Source organism: Podarcis liolepis (assembly GCF_965112155.1).
Source record: "Podarcis liolepis genome assembly, chromosome: 7".
NCBI lineage: Eukaryota > Metazoa > Chordata > Lepidosauria > Squamata > Lacertidae > Podarcis > Podarcis liolepis.
In genome coordinates, this window is record NC_139561.1 from 6,185,621 (window position 1) to 6,205,441 (window position 19,821).

Here is a 19,821-nt window from a genome sequence, read left to right on the forward strand (position 1 = left end):
TAGGATTGCTTTGCCTGAAAAAGTATTCAGCTGGGGCAGTAAGAACGATGAAGTGGTCGCCTTCATTGATCCAACTGGAACCCAAGCAGAGCTGCAATCAAAATCTAATAAAATGTTTATGGGGCATGGTTTTTCTTGGCAATCTTGCATCAGGGAAGCATATGAATTCCACCCCCCCCACCTCCCGTTCGTTTTCCTGCCAATCCAGTGCCTTAAATGGCAACGTGTGGGAACCAGCGGACATCCTGAAACTGAGCAGGTGCAGACCTGTTCAGCAAGCAAGATGGCAGACCAAGGTGAGTTCTGTGAAAGAGCAGACTTTATACATGCTCTTTATGTGAGTGCAGAGCAGAGTCTAGAAATCTTTGCTCCAGGGGACCATGCTTGGCTGAAGGGGAGACTACAGCCTGGATGGACTTCCTTTCAGTGCTTGGAGGAGGAAGGGAAAAGGATGTGGGGAGAGTGGTTAAAATAGATGCAGCAGCTGGAAAGATGTGGGAAGGTTTTTAGGTCGACCTGGGAAAAAAATGGGATGCCCGCTTTGGTTTGCTACTCTTCTTCCTCAGGTGAAGAAAGCAACCCTTCTTCCCAGGAGAGGAACTCTTGGCTCATGTGACAAGAGGGACATTCTTCTGCAATTCTGACCGTGAAAAGATGACCCAAGAAGAAACGGGCCGCCTTTAAGTTCACCAGCAGGATGTTAAAACAAACAGGGGTCTGAACAATCTGATAACAGGAGGCAGAAACGGAGGAGGCTTTGTGCTTCCTGGGCCATGGCCACAAAACAAGCCAATACTGGAAGAGCTCAGCTCCCTTTGGCTAAACAGGTCATGTACAATCCTGAAACAAGGAAGTGTCAGGATGTGCCCCAAATTAATCCCAGTCTCTTATTTAATTAAGAGACCCAGGACCATGCACAAGATAATTGAAAGGGGAAACAGAGAGGCTCCAGGGTTTAGAACCTTATACAAAAATTAATCCAAGACCTCTGTGCTAATCCCACACAGTTGACCTTTGACCCTTTATACTATTCCAAGCAAGCTGAGGTTGCTGCTGTTTTAGGATCTGCTCCAACACTCACTCTATGTAGAGAGAAGATACAGTTCTACTAAGCACAGGGAAGGAAAGTTCTGGCTGTGAGAGAATATTATGAAAATGATATATAGGTGGTACATGACCCCAGTCAAGCTTGCAAAAATCTATCATTTGCCCGATAACAAATGTTGGAAATGTAAAGAAACTGAAGGTACATTCTTTCACCTTTGGTGGACGTGCCCAAGGATTAAGGCTTTCTGGGAGATGATCTATAATGAATTGAAAAAAGTATTTAAATATACCTTCTTGAAGAAACCAGAGGCCTTTCTCCTGGGCATAGTCGGCCAATTGGTGCCAAAGAAGGATAGAACTTTTTTTATGTATGCTACAACAGCAGTAAGAATACCCATCGCAAAGTATTGGAAGACACAAGATTTACCCACTCTGGAAGAATGGCAGATGAAGGTGATTGACTATATGGAACTGGCGGAAATGACTGGCAGAATCCGAGACCAGGGAGAAGAGTTGGTAGAAGAAGATTGGAAGAAATTTAAAGACTATTTACAGAAATATTGTAAAATTCATGAATGTTAGAATGATGTTGGATAGAAACTAAGTGGTTTTTAGCTGCAATACTATAAGGGAATATGAAAAATGGATTACTAATAGGTAAAGACTTAATGTTATAATATTTTAAGATTAAAGATTAGGATAAATAAAGAGGGGAAGGATTTGCTGAACCAACAAACTGAATTGGAATACAAAAAAGGGAGGTGTGAGGAGGTCCGGGAAATAAGCTAATGAAAAATAAGTAATGGAAAGACTGAGTTGTTTTTAATTATTTTTATTTTGTATTTTTCTTTTTTTTCTTTTTATTTTGTAATATTTTGAAAATCTTAATAAATTTCTTATATAAAAAAAGGAAAGTTCTGGCTGTGATAGCAAGAGAAACCTAGAGGAGAAATCCAAATCTGCTTCTCCCGTAATCTAAGGCAAAATATTCGCTCCAAGCCCAATCAACATCCCAGAGTCATATACTGCTCGCTTCTCTGCTGGGGAATTTTGGTTTTTGTTTGAAGGGTTTTCTAGTGCACTAACAGAGAATTCTCAGCACCTTGAAGGAACTACAGTTCTTAAAATTTCTTGGCAAGAAGTCATGGCAATCAAACTGGTATAAAACTGATTCATTCATATATGACATGGATATCTAGGGTTGTTTCCAGATGGGCAGTGGCGAGCCCTACCAGTTCCTCCACTGAAAGGTACAGCTTCAAAGCTGCAACTAAATTTCCACACTCAGGATTGGGTGCTTTTCCTGCGTTCTCCTCCTCTGAGGGGACCCAAAGCTTCATCTAGTCCAACTCCCTGCAATGAAGGAATCATAGCTGTAGAATAAGGTTACCAGATTTTTTTCAAAGAATCCGGGGACACTTCTTTTTTTTTTTTGAAAAGAGGGGGGGGGGAGTTATTTTTTAAAAAGCTCTCTTTTTTTAAAAAAAGAAGTACCGTATTTTTCGCTCTATAACACGCACCTGACCATAACACGCACGTAGTTTTTAGAGGAGGAAAACAAGGAAAAAATATTCTAAATGAAATAGTGGATATATGATTTTTGTGGTTCATGCTGTGGCCACAGACATGTGATCTGACAGTGAGTTTGGAGTAGCCCAATGCAAAAATCCTGAGGATCCATGTGGATCCATGCTTTGTAACCACGGAGGAGGGAAGGAAGGGGAACCATGGATCCTCTGCTCACGACTGCAGCAGATCCCCCCCGCCACCCGCAGGCATTCGCTCCATAACACGCACAGACATTTCCCCTTACTTTCTAGGAGGAAAAAAGTGAGTGTTATGGTGCAAAAAATACGGTAATATATTCTCTTCTGTGGTCTCCTCTGTCACGCGGCCTTCCTCTGGGCCTCAGCCTGCTCTCCTGGAGTGCTAGCCGACATGGAGTAGGCTTGGGTAGGGCCTGGGCTCGGCCACATGTCCTTGCCCTCCCGGTGCTCTCCTACCTCTCCTCCTCAGCGGCAGTGGTGCGGCAAGGTTGGGGCTCCCCTCTTTTTCCTCCTTCCTCTTTCTCTCTCTTCCTTCTCCTTCCCCTCCTCTCCTCCTCCCTGCGTTGGCTCCGGGGTTTTCCTGGCCCCGGAGCACCACTGGGCAGTTGGCTAGGTGCTCTTGCTCCCGGCTTGATTTGGGTCATGGGGGCGGGGGGAGTCAGTGGTTCCCCCAGTTGACGCACCGGGTGTCCCCAGTTCCTCCTCGCCAGTGGCAGTCTCAGCAGCCTCCGGAGCCAGCCGGGTAGCGCAGTTGGCTCTGGCTGGCTTCAGGAGCTGCTCACTGCCATGGCGCCCGCCATTTTGCCTCGACAGAAGTCTCCATATGATGTGTCTTGTGCCATTGAACCAATCACGCAACATTCATCCCCTACTAATAAATCTACAACACTTAAAATATAAATCAGGGTACATTAAATGAAATCCGGGGACATTCCGGGGATGGATTTTGTCCGGGGACAGATTTGTAAATCCAGGGACTTTCCCCGGGAAACGGGGACGTCTGGTAACCCTACTGCAGAATCCCTGACAGATTCAACCTGTTTAAAAACTTCTAATGAAGGTGAGACCACCACCTTCCAAGGAAGTCTCCTCCACTCTCAAACAGCTCTTACTGTCAGAAAGTTCTTGCTAATATTTAGTCAGCATCTCCTTTCTTGCCATTGGAATCCATTGGTTCAGATCCCACCCTCCGGAGCTGCAGAAAACAACCTTCCATGTGGCAGCTCTTTGGGTATTTGGAGATGGCTCTCAGTCGCCTCTTCTGCAGGCTAAATATACCCAACTCCCACTCGCTTTTTCCCAGAGGTCTCCCCCCACCCCACCCCCTCTCTCACGAAAGAGAGGCGGAGAGTCTTATGTGAAGGAAATTCCTGCCTCCTTCCACTTCTCCCTGCCAGGAGAAGGCTGTTTGGCCGTTGGCTCATTCTGGAAAGGGGGAGAGATCCTTCCACCCTCTTTTTTTCCTAGTTCTGCTACTGCTGGTTGCCAGCCAGGGCATGGGCACCCTCATTCCCTTCCTTGCCTGAATCCTGCAGAGGACCAGAACTGCTGAGCTCTTGATGAGAGAGAGAGAAAGAGAAAGAGAGAGAGAGAGAGAGAGAGAGAGAGAGAGAGAGAGAGCCCACAGCTTCTGCCCATGGGGTGAGGGAGTTCCAGGAAAAGAGCTAACATTTGGATTAATTTTTCATTAATGGGAAATGGACCACAACAACAAAAGAGGAGAGACGCCATTTCGAAACTCGGCAGAACTCTTGCCTTCGCAGAGCTCTTCCTAACTGGAATCTCCTTTCTGGTAACTTGAAGGCACTGGTTTGAGTCCTACCCTCCAGAGGCGCAGAAAACAAGCTGGCTCCCTCTTCCCTGTGAGATATCAGAAGATGGCTGTCGTCTCTCCTCTCAGTCTTATCATTTCCAGGCGAAGCATCCCCGACTCTAACTAAACATACCCAAGAACAAAGAGCTTCTGCCTGTGAAAGAACATAGCAGAAGAAGAGCGAGCAATTCTGTGGTCCAGTCTCTTTCTGCTCCTTTAGGTGTGGCAGCCATGGCACCACATCCTTGGGGCAGCTATTTTGTGACTGGTACCCATTGCAGTACCGTAGCATTCCCAATGTGATGCTCACTGGGCCAAAAACATTGGCCACTTCTGCCTCCGGGAAAGGGATGCTTCCTGAGGGTTCCCCTTGAGTGCCTGTCAGCTCCCCCTCATGAACCCCTGGGCTCCATCTCCAAGTCCCGCACAAATGGCAGAATTGTTTATTGGAAGAACTGGTAAAGGTAAAGGGACCCCTGACCATTAGGTCCAGTCGTGGCCGACTCTGGGGTTGCGGCGCTCATCTCGTTTATTGGCCGAGGGAGCCAGCGTACAGCTTCCGGCTCATGTGGCCAGCATGACTAAGCCGCTTCTGGTGAACCAGAGCAGCGCACGGAAATGCCGTTTACCTTCCCGCCAGAGCGGTACCTATTTATCTACTTGCACTTCATGCTTTTGAACTGCTAGGTTGGCAGGAGCAGGGACCGAGCAACGGGAGCTCACCCTGTCGCAGGGATTCGAACCGCCGACCTTCTGATTGGCAAGTCCTAGGCTCTGTGGTTTAACCCACAGCGCCACCCGCGTCCCGGAAGAAGTGGTGGCCCCAAGCAAATGATCTCTACACCCATCAGCTGTCAGGGAAAGTCTAAGGATTACGCCTGTGAGCAAAGTGGGTGGAAGGCATGCAGGAAGCAGGGGGCATCTAAAGAGAAGGGGCAAGTGATAAATTTTGGGGGCCACAGTGCCCCTCCTCCCAGACACCAGTACAAGAAGCTTGCATTTATAATTAACTCATCTATCTATCTATCTATCTATCTATCTATCTATCTATCTATCTGTCATCTATCTATCTATCTATCTATCTATCTATCTATCTATCTATCATCTATCTATCTATCTATCCTGACTCAATTAATTTAGTGGAGCCTACTCTCAGGTAAGTATACACAGGATAGCATCCTAAAAGCATTTATTTATACACTGTGATTATCCATAGTGAGCTCAGTATATTTTGGCAGAGCTGTGGCCTTTTGAGTTATACGTTCTGCCTTATATTCGCCAAGGGTCTATATACCAACATACATATTATTTTAGTTGGAATAGTAAAAAAAAGCCACATAATAGCTTTATTTAAGTGCACAAAAAAGAATTTAAAAGCCAAAGTCTCTGACTCACACAGGTGGTTCTTTGCTCCTCAAGCAGGAATGAGTAATCAAAAGGGTTACTCTATCTATACAAACACAGCAGAATCAGGTTCCCAGGGAGGGGGTCTATGGGCTGCTCCCCCCCCCCCCACTCTGCTTTAACCCTAACAAACATTTCAATATATTTTCACAGCATCAGTAATGACCCTTACTAGCAACTCGGTGGAATTTGTCATTTTATTAGCTAGTCAGATTTATGAGGCCTGAAATAAAAAATGTCATCCAGGTGTGACATGAATGGGTTTAATATCTCCTTTAACTAGAAGAAAAATTGGGGATTTTGCAGGTGCTGAAACAGAGTGGCTTAATCCCCGTCAGCAAATAAATTGTTTCCTAATATTCCGTTCTCATTTTATAAAGCCAATCCCACACCAAGTGACCTCCTATGCACGCCCTGTTTTTCTCCCTTCACACAGGCATCCACTTTCAACAACAGAACTGTACAGTTGGAAGGGCATCCCAAAGGTCATCTAGTCCAACCCACTCCCTGCATTGCAGGAATTGAGCAAAGGCAGAGTGATACGAGGCCTGGGAATAGGCAGAGTGTGTGCCACAAGTCTTCAGCAGTGCAGGAAGGCTGCAGAATGCAATGCTCGGTGTAGCATGCAACTTCCAAAGAATCTCAGTTTTTAAAAAAGAAAAAAGCATGTCATTAGTCCTCATGAGGAGATGCTTGGTGATGCCTGCTAAAACCTTAAGACTTGCTGAGTAAGGCTACCAGTGGCTCAAGGGGCAGGATGAATTCCATAGCTGTATACAGCTTTGAAAGGGGCTAACACTGGATTTGACCCATATGGTGGAGAATTATTGATGACTATGAGTCTATGGGAGCTATTAATATTAATAATACAACCACCTTTATTAATAACCATTTTTTCATCAGCTTATGTGCCATCTGCATTAAATTGTTGCTGTTGTTTAAATAAAGGGGGAAGGAGGGATGAAATCTTCTGACAGCTTTAAGTTTCCCTTAAGGCAAGTTTTTATGGTTGGCTAGTAAATTCCTTTAAAAACCATGTTTATGATGGAAATGCAAGACAAAACTATAAAATGCCACAAGCGGGCGCCACCATAATTAAAAGTGCCCCCCTCCCAAGTTCCCATTCCTGATAATGAGCTTTTTATATTAGGGGCAGGTTATACCTTTGGGGTGAAAACAGGACTCAATTAAGGGGGGGGGCGGAGAACACCCGCCATTTGGTCTATTATCTTGAACACAAAAATAACCTCATTAATGCAGGCAAAATTGCAAAACCTAGTCCCTTTAGAATGCGAGGAGACCACAGGAATCCCATGTGACCCGGCCTCCTCCAGAATGATTGGAAGCAGCTGGACGGTGCTGGCAACCTCAGCCCGTTTCCAGATTTGACGCTGCGAAAAGAAAATTTCACAACCTCTTTTGTCTGCCCAAAATGAAGCTAGAAAACTGGTTCTAGCCTTTGCCTTGCAAATCAGTTAAAGCAAGTAGAGAACCATAGAGGTGGAAGGGACCACGAGGGTCATCTACCTGCCACGCAACGCAAGGAAGGCAAGAAACAAGAACAATTAAGTCAGGGCTCGGTTGGGCGAGGAGAGCAGCTGGCTGAGCCGCCAACCCGAGAGTCCCCAGGGATGATATCTTAGGCAGTGGTTCTCAACCTGTGGGTCCCCAGATGTTGTTGGACTACAACTCCCATCATCCCTGAGCTCTGGCCTTGCTAGCCAGGGGTGATGGGAGTTGTAGTTCAACAACATCTGGGGACCCACAGGTTGGGAAAGGCTGGCTTAGGGCCTGGAGCCTGGTGGTGGGACACTGAACAGTTAGCAGAAGGGACAAGCTGGGAACTGGTAGAAGCAGGAGACTGGAGCAATCAAGGAGGGTTGATAAGGAGGGCCCTCCAGGACAGCTGAGAATCTCCGACTTTCTTGTGACTTGGACTGTGCCCACAGTTATTACACAGTTATTACTTCCCTACCCACCATAAAAGGGACGCGGGTGGCACTGTGGGTTAAACCACAGAGCCTAGGACTTGCCGATCAGAAGGTTGGCGGTTCAAATCCCCGCGACGGGGTGAGCTCCCGTTGCTCGGTCCCAGCTCCTGCCAACCTAGCAGTTCAAAAGCACGTCAAAGTGCAAGTAGATAAATAGGTACCACTCCGGTGGGAAGGTAAACGGCGTTTCCGTGCGCTGCTCTGGTTCGCCAGAAGCGGCTTATTCATGCTGGCCACATGACCCGGAAGCTGTACGCAGGCTCCCTTGGGCAATAAAGCGAGATGAGCGCCGCAACCCCAAAGTCGGTCACGACTGGACCTAATGGTCAGGGGTCCCTTTACCTTTACCCACCATAAAGTCCTGAAGTCTGTTGTGGCCATGTGGGCAAGTATTTGTTTATTTGTGTTAAAGCCATGGTTTGTTGGTCCATCTGAGGGCAACTCATGGCAAACAACCTATATCTTAGTGTTATCCATAAACCAGTCTTGTGTTCTGTGTATTTTCGGTATTTGTATTTGCAAATGTGATCTGCTCTTTATTGCTTCTTTGAGATTGTTTGAATTTTTGCCTGTGGCGATGAGCAAGAGAAGTCTGACCTGACCTTAAAGTAGTCTGAGAGAGCCAATGGCAAGGCAAGGGGCTGAGATTTCCAATGGGCACGTGAATGGATGCTCATCCGAGGTCTGTCTCGCGTCAGTCTGGCACTGATATTCTGAGCCAGCTGCTTTACCAGCGCAAAAGGAGAAAACATGAGTAAGCGGCAACATGGTAGAAGTTTATAAAATCATGCATGGTCCGAAGGAAGTGGATAGGGAAAAACGTTTCTTCTTCTCTCCATAAAAAAGGTAAAGGTAAAGGACCCCTGACAGTTAAGTCCAGTCACAGATGACTCTGGGGTTACGACGCTCATCTTGCTTTACAGGCCGAGGGAGCCAGCGTTTGTCTGCAGGCAGTTTTTCCGGGTTATGTGGCCAGCATGACTAAGCTGCTTCTGGCGCACTGGAACACCAAAACCAGAGCAGCGCACGGAAACGCCATTTACCTTCCCACCGGAGTGGTACCTATTTATCTACTTGCACTGATGTGCTTTTGAACTGCTAGGTTGATAGGAGCTGGGGCCGAGCAACGGGAGCTCACCCCATCGTGGGGATTCGAACAGCCAACCTTCTGATTGGCAAGCCCAAGAGGCTCAGTGGTTTAGACCACAGCGCCACCCGTGTCCCATAACACTAGAACTTATGGGCATCCAATGAAGCTGAACGTTGGAAGGTTCAGGGCAGATAAAAGGAAGTCCTCCTTCATGCAGTGCATTGTTAAACAAAGGAACTCCCTCCTGCAGGAGGCAGAGAGGTCCACCTAGATGGCTTTAAAAGGGGGATTAGATAAATTAATGGAGGAGAGGAGGCTTTGGGGCTCAGGTCTTGCTTGTGGGTTTCCCACAGGCTCTTCTTATGTTCTTAATGAAGCCTCTGAGTTGTTGATTTCTTTATTTATATCAGACAGGAAAAGCCTAGGCCAGAATGTCCTGAAACACATCTTGTGAGTTTGTGTCAGCAGCTCATGGAATGAAAATAGGATCAGAAAATGAAGAAAACAAGTCAAAGGTTTCGCAATCTGCACAGGATGAGGCCTTCATTGTCAGGCTCCCCCCACCCCTGCATCAGATACTGCCCTGTCTGAATTGTATGTCGAAACAAAAAAATTAAAAAAATAAAAATAAAAATAAAATCCTTCCAGTAGCACCTTTGAGACCAGCTAAGTTAATTATTGATATGAGCTTTCGTGTGCATGCACACTTCTATGGTCTACCTGAGAGTAGGCGAAACGGAAAGATCTGCATTGGTTAAAAAGGAAAGTCAGCATCTGCTCTGATGCACTCTTGTTTTCATGTAAATTCAAATTTAAGGTGCACAACTGTGCCCTTGCTACTAGGCAAAAGCAGTCGGAGGCAGCATAAAGCGGAACAGAGCAACAGAAGTCAGGGGCAAACCAAGGGGAAGGATGGTGGCTCTGCCCACTCTAGACTAGAGGAGCTAGCCACTGCTGGAAACAGAATCCTGGATTAGATGGTTCTTGGCTTAATCCATGAGGATTACAGAACAGACAAAGAATCTTGCATGCCTTCCATGTCTCAACACCAGAATGTGTTTGCACCTTTGCCAGGGACCCCAAAGGCATCCAGCTCTCCCTGCGCCATTTTTGCAGTCCTTCTGAAGACACCAGGGCCATCTGTGTTCATGTCTAAATGCTGGAAAGCAGGCATTTTCGAAGACACATCACTATCTCCGCCTCTTCCTAAAGGGGAATTTATTGGCAGCTGCAGAATTATTATTAATTTTTTTTTCCAAAGGAGAAATATGATCTGTGCTTTCCAAGCAAGCGATCTCCAGACCGCCTAATGCCTCCTTCCTGCCCGAGGGACACTTGCTTTATGTTATGTTTACATCCATGGAAATTTCATGTCACTGCTTGCAAAGCGAATGCGTCACTTGGTCAAAAGGGGGGAGAGCATTTTTGTGGCACTTTTGAAGCTCTCACAGGTTTCCTTTTGAAGGTTTCTCAGCTGGGGGGGGGGGGTTGTTTTCTTTATAATTCTCCGAAGGGTCCTTCAGAAAATATGATGAATGCAGACTTGGGAATATTTGTGTCTAGGTCTCTGGGAGACAGCAGGGGAGCTGGGGGCAGATGTGTGGATGTTTCCACCCTGCCGCAAGAGGTGGACTGGGTTTCCCTTCCATCCTGGATCCCGGCCACTGCCAGCGAGGAAGCCTTTTATGAACTGGGATGAGATTTCATGGTTTTTGAGAGATTTGAAAACCAGACTCATATGTCTAACAGTAAGAAGTGTGGTGGAGGGAATGGAGGTGGGTGGGGACAACTGGGGTGGGCGGGGGGAGGTGACTGGAGAAGTCCAAGGACAGCTTTTATCCCCCAGAGAGCTAATGGAGGCAGCTCCCCCCCCTTTTAAAAGACCATAAAACCTATTTGGCCAGAGGCAAGAGCTGGACAACAAAAATGTGCATCATTATTAGGTCACCGTCAATGCTCTTTGACAACTATATCTGCAGCCACAGGGCCAGGAGATAAGAACAACTTCTATTCTTCCACTTTATAGAAGATGGGCTGGCTAAGAAATGCCACCTATTTTTGGTTCTGCTTCTACTACGGTTACAGCGTTGTTTTAACCTTTGCTTGTGTCCATGACATCACCCTTCAAGTTACATCATTGCTGCACAGGGACTGTAACCAGCTCTGTGTAACTGAATTTAAAGAAACAAGAAACTTCCCATAGGGAAGCTCAGACAAGCTAGCCGCCGCCCAAGAATGCAGCTGCTGTGCGATGGGAGATTTCTGGTCTCACGAACCCCGGGCTACAGCTGGAGAGGTCCTGTTTGCAATCCCTCCATCAAGTTCTCCAGCCACTTAGCAAACATTCTAAGCTGCAGTTTTGGGAAACGAAGATCTCAACAAAGAGAAAACTGCTTGAAACATTTTGAATCAAATTCACAGTTGCACATTTCCACTGTAGACTGAGAGAGCAGGCTTTCGGTTGCTAATCAGTCATTGTTCTTCTGCTGCTTTTCCACATTTAGAATCATAGAATTGTAGAGCTGGAACGGAATGAAAGGGCAATCTATTCCAACCCCCTCCAAGGGAAGGTTTAGCGTGTTCCTGTGTCGGCATCAACCTTCCACACTTGCAGGCATTGGTGGGGGCATTTAAGTAGCATATTCATTTGAAGAATAAGTTGTTTAGCTTGTGCTATGTTTAAGCACAATTGCACTAATATGTTTTTGAAAACGCATAAGCCAAAAACCCCAAAACCTTAGTACAAATATTAAAACTGATTACATTTCCTAAATGGCACCAGCTGGAAGTGTGCTGAAGTCAAGAGGCAGAGCCCTGCATGGAAGGGAAAGTGCAGGGGGTGGTATTATTTGATGATAATGTCATGCAGATAGCCTATGATAAGTGAGTGAGCAAAGGGTGGAGATTCTAGAATTTCCCTCGTGTGGAAAGGAGCCTCTGTAATTCCTCCTTTTCAATATGAACTCCGCGTGTTACATCTTCCCCTCTTTGATGCTCATGAATTCCCCCCTCCCTCTGCTGTCTATTTGGCATTAGCCACAGGATAGTGTGGCTCTGACCAATGGCAATGAGGATGCAGGCATGTCTTCCCAAGCTCACCCTCCAGAGCAGACTTCAGCAGATGTTCCGGATCGACCAGTGGGGGGTGATGGGAGTTGGTCATACGAAACATCTGGAGGGCACCAAGGCTTTTGCTCAGAGCAAGTTATTAGAAAAGGGCAACAATACCTTGTCTCCTGGTTGTGGTCGCATCACAGACACTCGGTCGTAACCTTTCCGCAGCAAAACCCAGAGGGCATCTAGCTTTCCCTGAAAACGAAACAAAGATTGCTTAAGCAGTCATTTAGCAGAGTGGTTGTCATCTTCTAAAAGCCTGCAAAATAAGCAGAGCTACATTTCACTTTGACATAGCTACATATTTTTTCTTCCTCTTGCTGTCTGTGTGCCTGTCTGTCTCCAAAGAAAAATGTGCAGCTGGGAAGAGGAGTCACGCTCATGAAAACCCCACTTTTCTTTTGAAAATGCAGGTTTCTAGCCATTATACTCACAAAGTTGTGCTTGTGTCTTAGAGACCTGAGTGGTGGGAGGATTTCCAGTGGTTGAGGGCGGGTCTTTCCCATGACTGGCAGAAGCAGAACAAATTATGCGAAGTAAGGAAATCATGCAGATATGCTCAGTTTTCATAATTCATACAGGCCACAGAATCCAGCTTTCCTTGGCACAGAATTTTGGAATCTTTTAGCACAACTCTGATTGCAACAGGGTCTAAGCAGCAATGTAATTTCATCGACAGAAGAAACACTTCAACAAGCTTATCGATTTCAGGCCAAAATGCAGATGCTTGCAGAATGATAAAATCCACCTCATCCAGACTTCCTTTTGCGTTGCATTTCTAGGCACAGGTCCGGGCTTTAAACTTCCATGTCGGAGGGCTTTTATTCTGTCCCAGCACTTTCTCTAGGAAAACCTGTGTTTCACCACTGAATTAGAGCAAAGACCAATTGGGTTTTAAGTAGATTGCTGTTTCCTCCAATTAAGCAGTAAAACATGGGTTTTCCCAGGGAAAGTACCAGGAGAAAACAAACAAACGAGTAAAAATTGCTTGGACACATAGCTTTAAAGCACAGATCTGTGCTTGGAAACCGTGGTGCAAAAGGAAGAGTGGAAGAGCCCTTAGTTAACAATGGTGGAAGGAAAGGCTGGGGGTCTGGAGTGCTTTGTTACTTCTGTAACCCTGGCACTTTTTAACTGGGTGGTGACACAACATACAAATCTGTTTTGCAAGAGGACAGAATCCAGGAGACGATACAGGCACATATGTGCACCTTGCTTCCTCCTTCCAGGGACCCCCATGAACTTCCCTCTCCCTCAAAAGAAGCAGGCGATCCACTCCAACAGTGAACATACCTTCTTCCACAGCAGGGTATGCAAGTTCTCATTTCTGAAGTGAACAGACCAGGGCAGATCCAGAATAAGCTACGCTGGAATTTTACTCAGCAATCTCCTCATATGCACACTAATGGACAGAGTCTGCTGAGCGTGCCAGAATTTTTTTGGCACTTCAACAAAGGAGGAATATTTGAAGGCGGCTTTGATCCATTTGTTCTAAGTTTGGGTTGTCCAGATGAGTGTGAACGGACTTAACGTATGTCAGTCAATGAGTGATTAGGTGCTTAATGCTCCTTGATTCTTGGGAATCACATTCCGGATTTTTTGAAGGTCCATCCTTCAGCTGGTCGTAGGGGCAGGGAATGAGCAGTTGCAGCAGCTTGAATTTGGTCACAAGAGGGAGAAGGGGGGTATTAGCAGGGGCCACCCAAGCATGGGGTCAGGGGGCAGAGCGTGTTCTGCAGAGATGGTTTATGGCCTATATATCAGTTTCATTCATTGGCTGTTTGTTCAGGATTTTATTATGTTTTTATTACTTTATTGTACACTAGCACTTTCCCCCCCAACCAGTTAGAAGGTGGGGAAGGATGTTTCAGGGGTTGCAATGAAAATATCACGTAAGAGAGGTACCTTAATTGGAGAGTACCACTTGTGGGGGGAAGAGGACCTCCGCATGTTGTTTCCAAGATTCCTTGGCTCTGGGAATTCGTATTCTTGCTCCGGCATCTTGACCCGAGCATTCTTGGCCTTCTCCAGCTTCGCACCTTCCTCAGTGGATCCCCTTTCCCCCCAGCGAACCTAAAAACACCCACAAAGTGTTTAGTCCCCTTCACAGAATCATAGAAGCATCGGACGGTAGAGCCCCTTGCGGCCCAGCAATCACATATAAATATTGCTATTCGCTTGGGCTCAAGCTGTTTCTCTTCTCTGGTTCCTTCAGTCCATTTTGGAGAGGAAGAGGGTTTCAGGCCACCTGCAGTGAGGCCTCAGAAACAGAGGAAAGTATCCCCCCCTCGATTTGCCCCTGTTCATGATGCTCACCGTCCCCCCACTCCTGCATTGGTGATACGAGACAAACATGGCTTTGGGGACCTTAAATTTGCTTCATAATGTTGATCGATGGTGGGGTGACATTCTCAACACACATAACAAATCTCAGCCTTCGGGTTACCTCACAATTGTCTGCTGTCTGTCTCTCACAAAAAGCAGCTTTGTGGGGCCCCCAACCCAGGCTGGAACCACAGCGGAGGGTGAAAACACACACACCCCATCTCTCTGTGCTGTGGTCCCAAATCTGGATTTAACCCTTCAACACCCTGTGCTGTTTTCCTGCCAAAACAACATTTTTTGCAGCAAACAGCAGTTTGGGGGCAAATGTCAGCATCAGCGTGAAGGGAATGTGAGTGGGGAAACAGTATGGAGAGCCCATCATTTTTTGCAACAGCAGCAATCCCTCCAGAGCACACGTCTCTTGCCTAAGGAGACCCTGCAGGATCAGGCCAATGGCCCATCTAGTCCAGCACCCTATTCTCAAAATAGCCAAACCCATCCTCCTCTGTGAATTGGCCCAGTCCTCTTTCAAAGCCATCCACTTTGGTGGACATCACTGCCTCCAGTGGCAGCGAGTTCCACAGTTTAACTATGTGCTGCGTGAAAGAGTTCTCCTCTTATCTGTCTGGAATCTTCCAACCTGGTGTTCACCTACCTCCATCCGCTTAATTCCGCCAACGCCACGACCACCATAATAGGAGGCGTCTACGGTTGGCCACTTTTTCTTGGGAAGCCCATCGTCGTCTTCTTCCTGAAAAATAAATAAAACAAGCAAAGAAGATGATGGCAACATCGATGATAATTTAAAGTTACAATATACAAAACACAAAATACATAACAAAAATAATAAAAACATAATTGAAATAATTGAAACAACAACAAGAAGAAGAGGAGCAGGAGGAGGAGGAGTTTGGATTTGATATCCTGCTTTATCACTTCCCAAAGGAGTCTCAAAGCGGCTAACATTCTCCTTTCCCTTCCTCCCCCACAACAAACCCTCTGTAAGGTGAGTGGGGCTGAGAGACTTCAGAGAAGTGTGACTGGCCCAAGGTCACCCAGCAGCTGCATGTGGAGGAGCAGGGAAGCAAACCCAGTTCACCAGATTACGAGTCCACTGCTCTTAACCACTACACCACACTGGCTCTCAATTAACAATACTAACGTATACAAACTAATAAACAATACACTCCCCCCAAAGCCCATAAACAACACTCCAGGCCACAAATACAAAAAATCCAAATTAACATATAACATTTAACAACAATTTAAAACAACCCCACCCTCCAAATAAAACAGCACCCACTCAATATGTCCCATTAAAGCTTCAGTTAATGGGGTTAAAAAAGGCGCCTTTGTCTGTAGCACAACCCTGAGATCGCGCCATCTCGTTCTGACAACGGGGGGAGTCAGAGCAGCCCACCTACTGAATGTGGATGCATGAGGTGGGAGGTGGCTGTGGGGGTCTGTATCACTCCTGCTGATGACCCAGGTGCCCACCCACCCTCTCACTGCCCGCAGAATCCCTCCCCACAAAGAGGATTTTGAGCCCCTTCCGAGACATGCACTTTGACTGCACATGGGGGAGATAGCCTGCAAGGCTCCCCACGTTCTTTCAACGGATGTGGACCTCTTTATGCTTTTAAACAGTGTGTTGTGCAGCATCCACATGGCACACAGGAGAATGGGATATAGGGAAAGTCTTGAAAGACCTCTCACTCTCTCCACCAGATGTTCCCTTTGTCCTCACCCCAAAGGTCTGGCTGCATGACAGGGCTGTGAACTACAGCAGCACGTATGTAACCATCCCATGTTATGTGTGTGTGTTAATAAGGGCAGGACTTCTAACATGCAACCCTGCTGTTTCTCATTCGGATCAGGTGTCCCTCCTGGCTTAGAGATGTGCTCATTAATTCAGCCTTGCAGGAGGCAAAACTAACTTCTAATGCCTTAAAGAATTAGAAGCTTCAGAAGTCATTCGCAAGAGGTATTTCCTTCGCCTGGCAGGAGGTGTGGAATGTGATCTGTTATCTCCAAAATACATAAACGTGAGGCCCGGAGAGATGCTTTCAGGGGTGGAGAAGCATGAAAAAAGGTGCCGCCAGTACTTGCTCATGTTTGGAAAAGTGGGGAGCCTGTGTGTTGCATTTTCAGGAGCACATTTGCACCCTGAACTGAAAAATAACAAACTCTGCATATAAATATGAGGAAATTTTGCAGGCGGAAGGGCTAAAAACCTGCTCTGAACCAAAGAAGCAAATTGGAGAACCTGAATTCTACTGCTTGATACCACACGCTGTGCTGTAACAGAATCAGAAGGACAAACATATCTGTGGTGGGGAACTGGTGGCCAATGGGCCAAACCAGGCCCCCAGATGGCAGCTGACCCAAGACTTCTGTCAGACAGAGGAGTCACCACGCCCTATTTATTGGTGAGAGGGGGAACTTCAAGAAGGTTGCAAGCCTCTACTTTCCCTGCCCTGGCTCAGTGCTACGGGAGTCATAGAACCACAAAATTTTAGCTTTGGAAGGAACCCAAAGAGTCATCTACTCCAGGGGTTGGAGAACTTTAAAAGGTGTTCTTAATCTGGAGGTATCCATCACAGAAACCCAAAGGAAAAGGAGGCAGAGCTCCAAGTGACAAGAGAGGCCTTTATTGCATACAAACGTATGTAGGGTCAGCCTCCTAAAAACATAAGAGAAAGGCAGGCTGCATTTTGATGCTTTCTGGCATCTTCCTTTACAGCCTAGGTGATGACCACCTATCAGACCATTGCTGCAATCACAGCCACCTTTTCCATCACAGCTACAGTCAACAACACACTTTCGGCATTCTTAAAGCACTCAGAGATCTTCCAGCCCTTCTGAATAGCTCACTCCGGCTTTTTCATTTTAATAACACATGAAAACACGTAACCATCTTTCAGTGCCTTCCTTCGCTGTCTTCTGACTTGTTCTTGCTCTGTGCCTGCCAATCTCTGCTTTCAGTTAATGATCTTTCTGTTCTCTTCTCGACCAAAGATTTAGTGTGATTACTACGTTTGGCTGATCTCCTTGTGTTTCGTTTCTTGTGTCGCATCTTATCTGTGTTCATTTCATTCCTTCCAGTTGCGCTAGGAACTGTAGGAGAACACAGGGCTTGCGCATACTTCTGCTTAAAAAAACACACCGGCCCGTCTGTTCTATGAGGAAAGGTTCAGATTTCAGACTGAAAGCTTTAACTGCGCAAATAATGAATTTAGAGATGAAATAAAATGGGGAAAATTCTCCTGCACAGGAATCACAGGATGACGAGGATATGACTCCTCCTCTTCCTCGTAACGCTAATTTGACTCCTGTCCCGACAGGCATGTTGCCTCTCATCACTGAAGTGGCAGCACAGAATCACAGAACTGCAGAGTGGCAAGGGACCCCAAGGGTTAACTAGACCAAACCTCTGCAAGGCAGGAATCATAGCTGGAGAGGGATGTCACGTCAGCCAGTGTGAGCCAGTGTGGTGTAGTGGTTCAGAGCGTAGTCTCGTAATCTGGTGAACTGGGTTCGATTCCCCGCTCCTCCACATGCAGCTGCTGGGTGACCTTGGGCCAGTCACACTTCTCTGAAGTCTCTCAGCCTCACTCACCTCACAGAGTGTTTGTTGTGGGGAAGGAAGGGAAAGGAGAAAGGAATAGACAGCATTTTAAAAAGCAGGGACATCACCTTGCCAACAAAGGTCCGTACAGTAAAAGCTCTGGTTTCCCCAGTAGTGATGTATGGAAGTGAGAGCTGGACCATAAAGAAGGCTGATCGCCAAAGAATGGGTGCTTTTGAATTCTGGTGCTGGAGGAGACTCTTGAGAGTCCCATGGACTGCAAGAAGATCAAACCTATCCATGCTGAAGGAAATCAGCCCTGAGTGCTCACTGGAAGGACAAATCCTGAAGCTGAGGCGCCAATACTTTGGCCACCTCATGAGAAGAGAAGACTCCCTGGAAAAGACCCTGATGTTGGGAAAGATGGAGGGCGCAAGGAGAAGGGGACGACAGAGGACGAGATGGTGGGACAGTGTTCTCGAAGCTACCAGCATGAGTCTGACCAAACTGAGGGAGGCAGTGGAAGACAGGAGTGCCTGGTGTGCTCTGGTCCAGGGGGCCACGAAGAGTCGGACACGACTAAACGACTCAACAACAACAAACAACAACAACAAGGGTAGTGATAAAGCGGGATATCAAATCCAAACTCCTCTTCTTCACGTGACATTGCTCCTAGCTAGGCCAGCCTTCCCAAAATGGGTGCCCTCCAGATGTTCTGGGCTACAGCTCCCTTCATCGCTGACCATCCCTCCTTTCACCCACAGTCAGAGGCAGAAATGACCACCAACGTGGACGGCTTTTATACAGGGATGAGACAAATTCATGGAGGAGGAGAGGGCTATTTATGGCTCCTAGCCATGCTGCTATTCTCTGCCTCCACAGTCAGAGGCCTTATTGCTTCTGAACACCAGTTGCTGGAAACCACAGGAGGGGAAAGCGTTGCCCTTGTGATTGGGTCCTCCTTGCTGGTTTCCCTTTGGGGCATATGGTTTGCCACTGTGAGAGCAGGATACTGGACTAGATGGGCCACTGGCCTGATCCAGCAGCCTCTTCTTACGTTCAAGGGCCATACGAATGTCAGAAGGATCCCTCTAGCCCTCTGTGGCTAGCAGATGGCCCTGGCAATAACCAGGGCAGGAGCACAAGAGCTTTCCTCCTGCTCAAGATGCCAGGGTGTGCAGCGTCTTTCCTGAGGGAGCTAATATAGCCATCGTAACTAGTCTCCGCAGGCAGCCTTATTCTACGTGACTCTTCCTAACCCCCGTTTGAAGCTCAGTTTGTGGCCACTGACCACATCCTGTGGCGGCAAATTCCATAGTCCAAGTATGCAATGATGTGCAAAGAAGGGCTTCCTTTCGTCTGCCCTGCATCTTCCAGAGGTCCAGCTTCCCTGGATGACCCCCCTTTGGGCCTGCTTTCTCCACACTATGCATAATTTTATAAAATATCTGTCATCTTCCCGCAATCTCCCTACTCATCTCCCCCCCCCCCCAGCTAAAATGCTGTTGTTTAAAACCATGGGACGGCTGAAGCAGCCATTGCAAAGAAGGGGGCTGACGCAGTCACTTCAAAGGGCACTCTTTTGGGGGGGAGCACTAAGGGGCTATCAAGTCTGGCCCCCCTGCCCCAAGGGCTCTGAGGGGAGTGAGTGGGGGTGATGGGGGCTGCTGCGCTCGGTCTCCAGGTGGCCAACCAGCAGGCTCCTCTCCAATGCAATTCTGGGCTCATCAATAGGAGCATAGCATCTAGATCAAGGGAAGTAATAGTGCCACTGTATTCTGCTCTGGTCAGACCTCACCTGGAGTACTGTGTCCAGTTCTGGGCACCACAGTTCAAGAAGGACACTGACAAACTGGAACGTGTCCAGAGGAGGGCAACCAAAATGGTCAAAGGCCTGGAAACGATGCCTTATGAGGAACGGC

At 47.1% G+C, this 19,821-nt stretch overlaps 1 protein-coding gene across 1 annotated transcript in view; it reads right to left on the minus strand.

The window, feature by feature from the left end:
* Positions 1-19,821, minus strand: part of ANTXR1 (ANTXR cell adhesion molecule 1) — a 136,109-nt gene that overhangs the window by 15,956 nt on the left and 100,332 nt on the right. Inside the window, exons 15-17 of the mRNA XM_083514239.1 lie at positions 14,987-15,082; positions 13,912-14,079; positions 12,121-12,201 (exon numbers count right to left, since the gene is read on the minus strand). Of these exons, the coding sequence (XP_083370365.1) occupies positions 12,121-12,201; positions 13,912-14,079; positions 14,987-15,082 (345 nt within the window). The remainder of the gene's footprint in view (positions 1-12,120; positions 12,202-13,911; positions 14,080-14,986; positions 15,083-19,821) is intronic.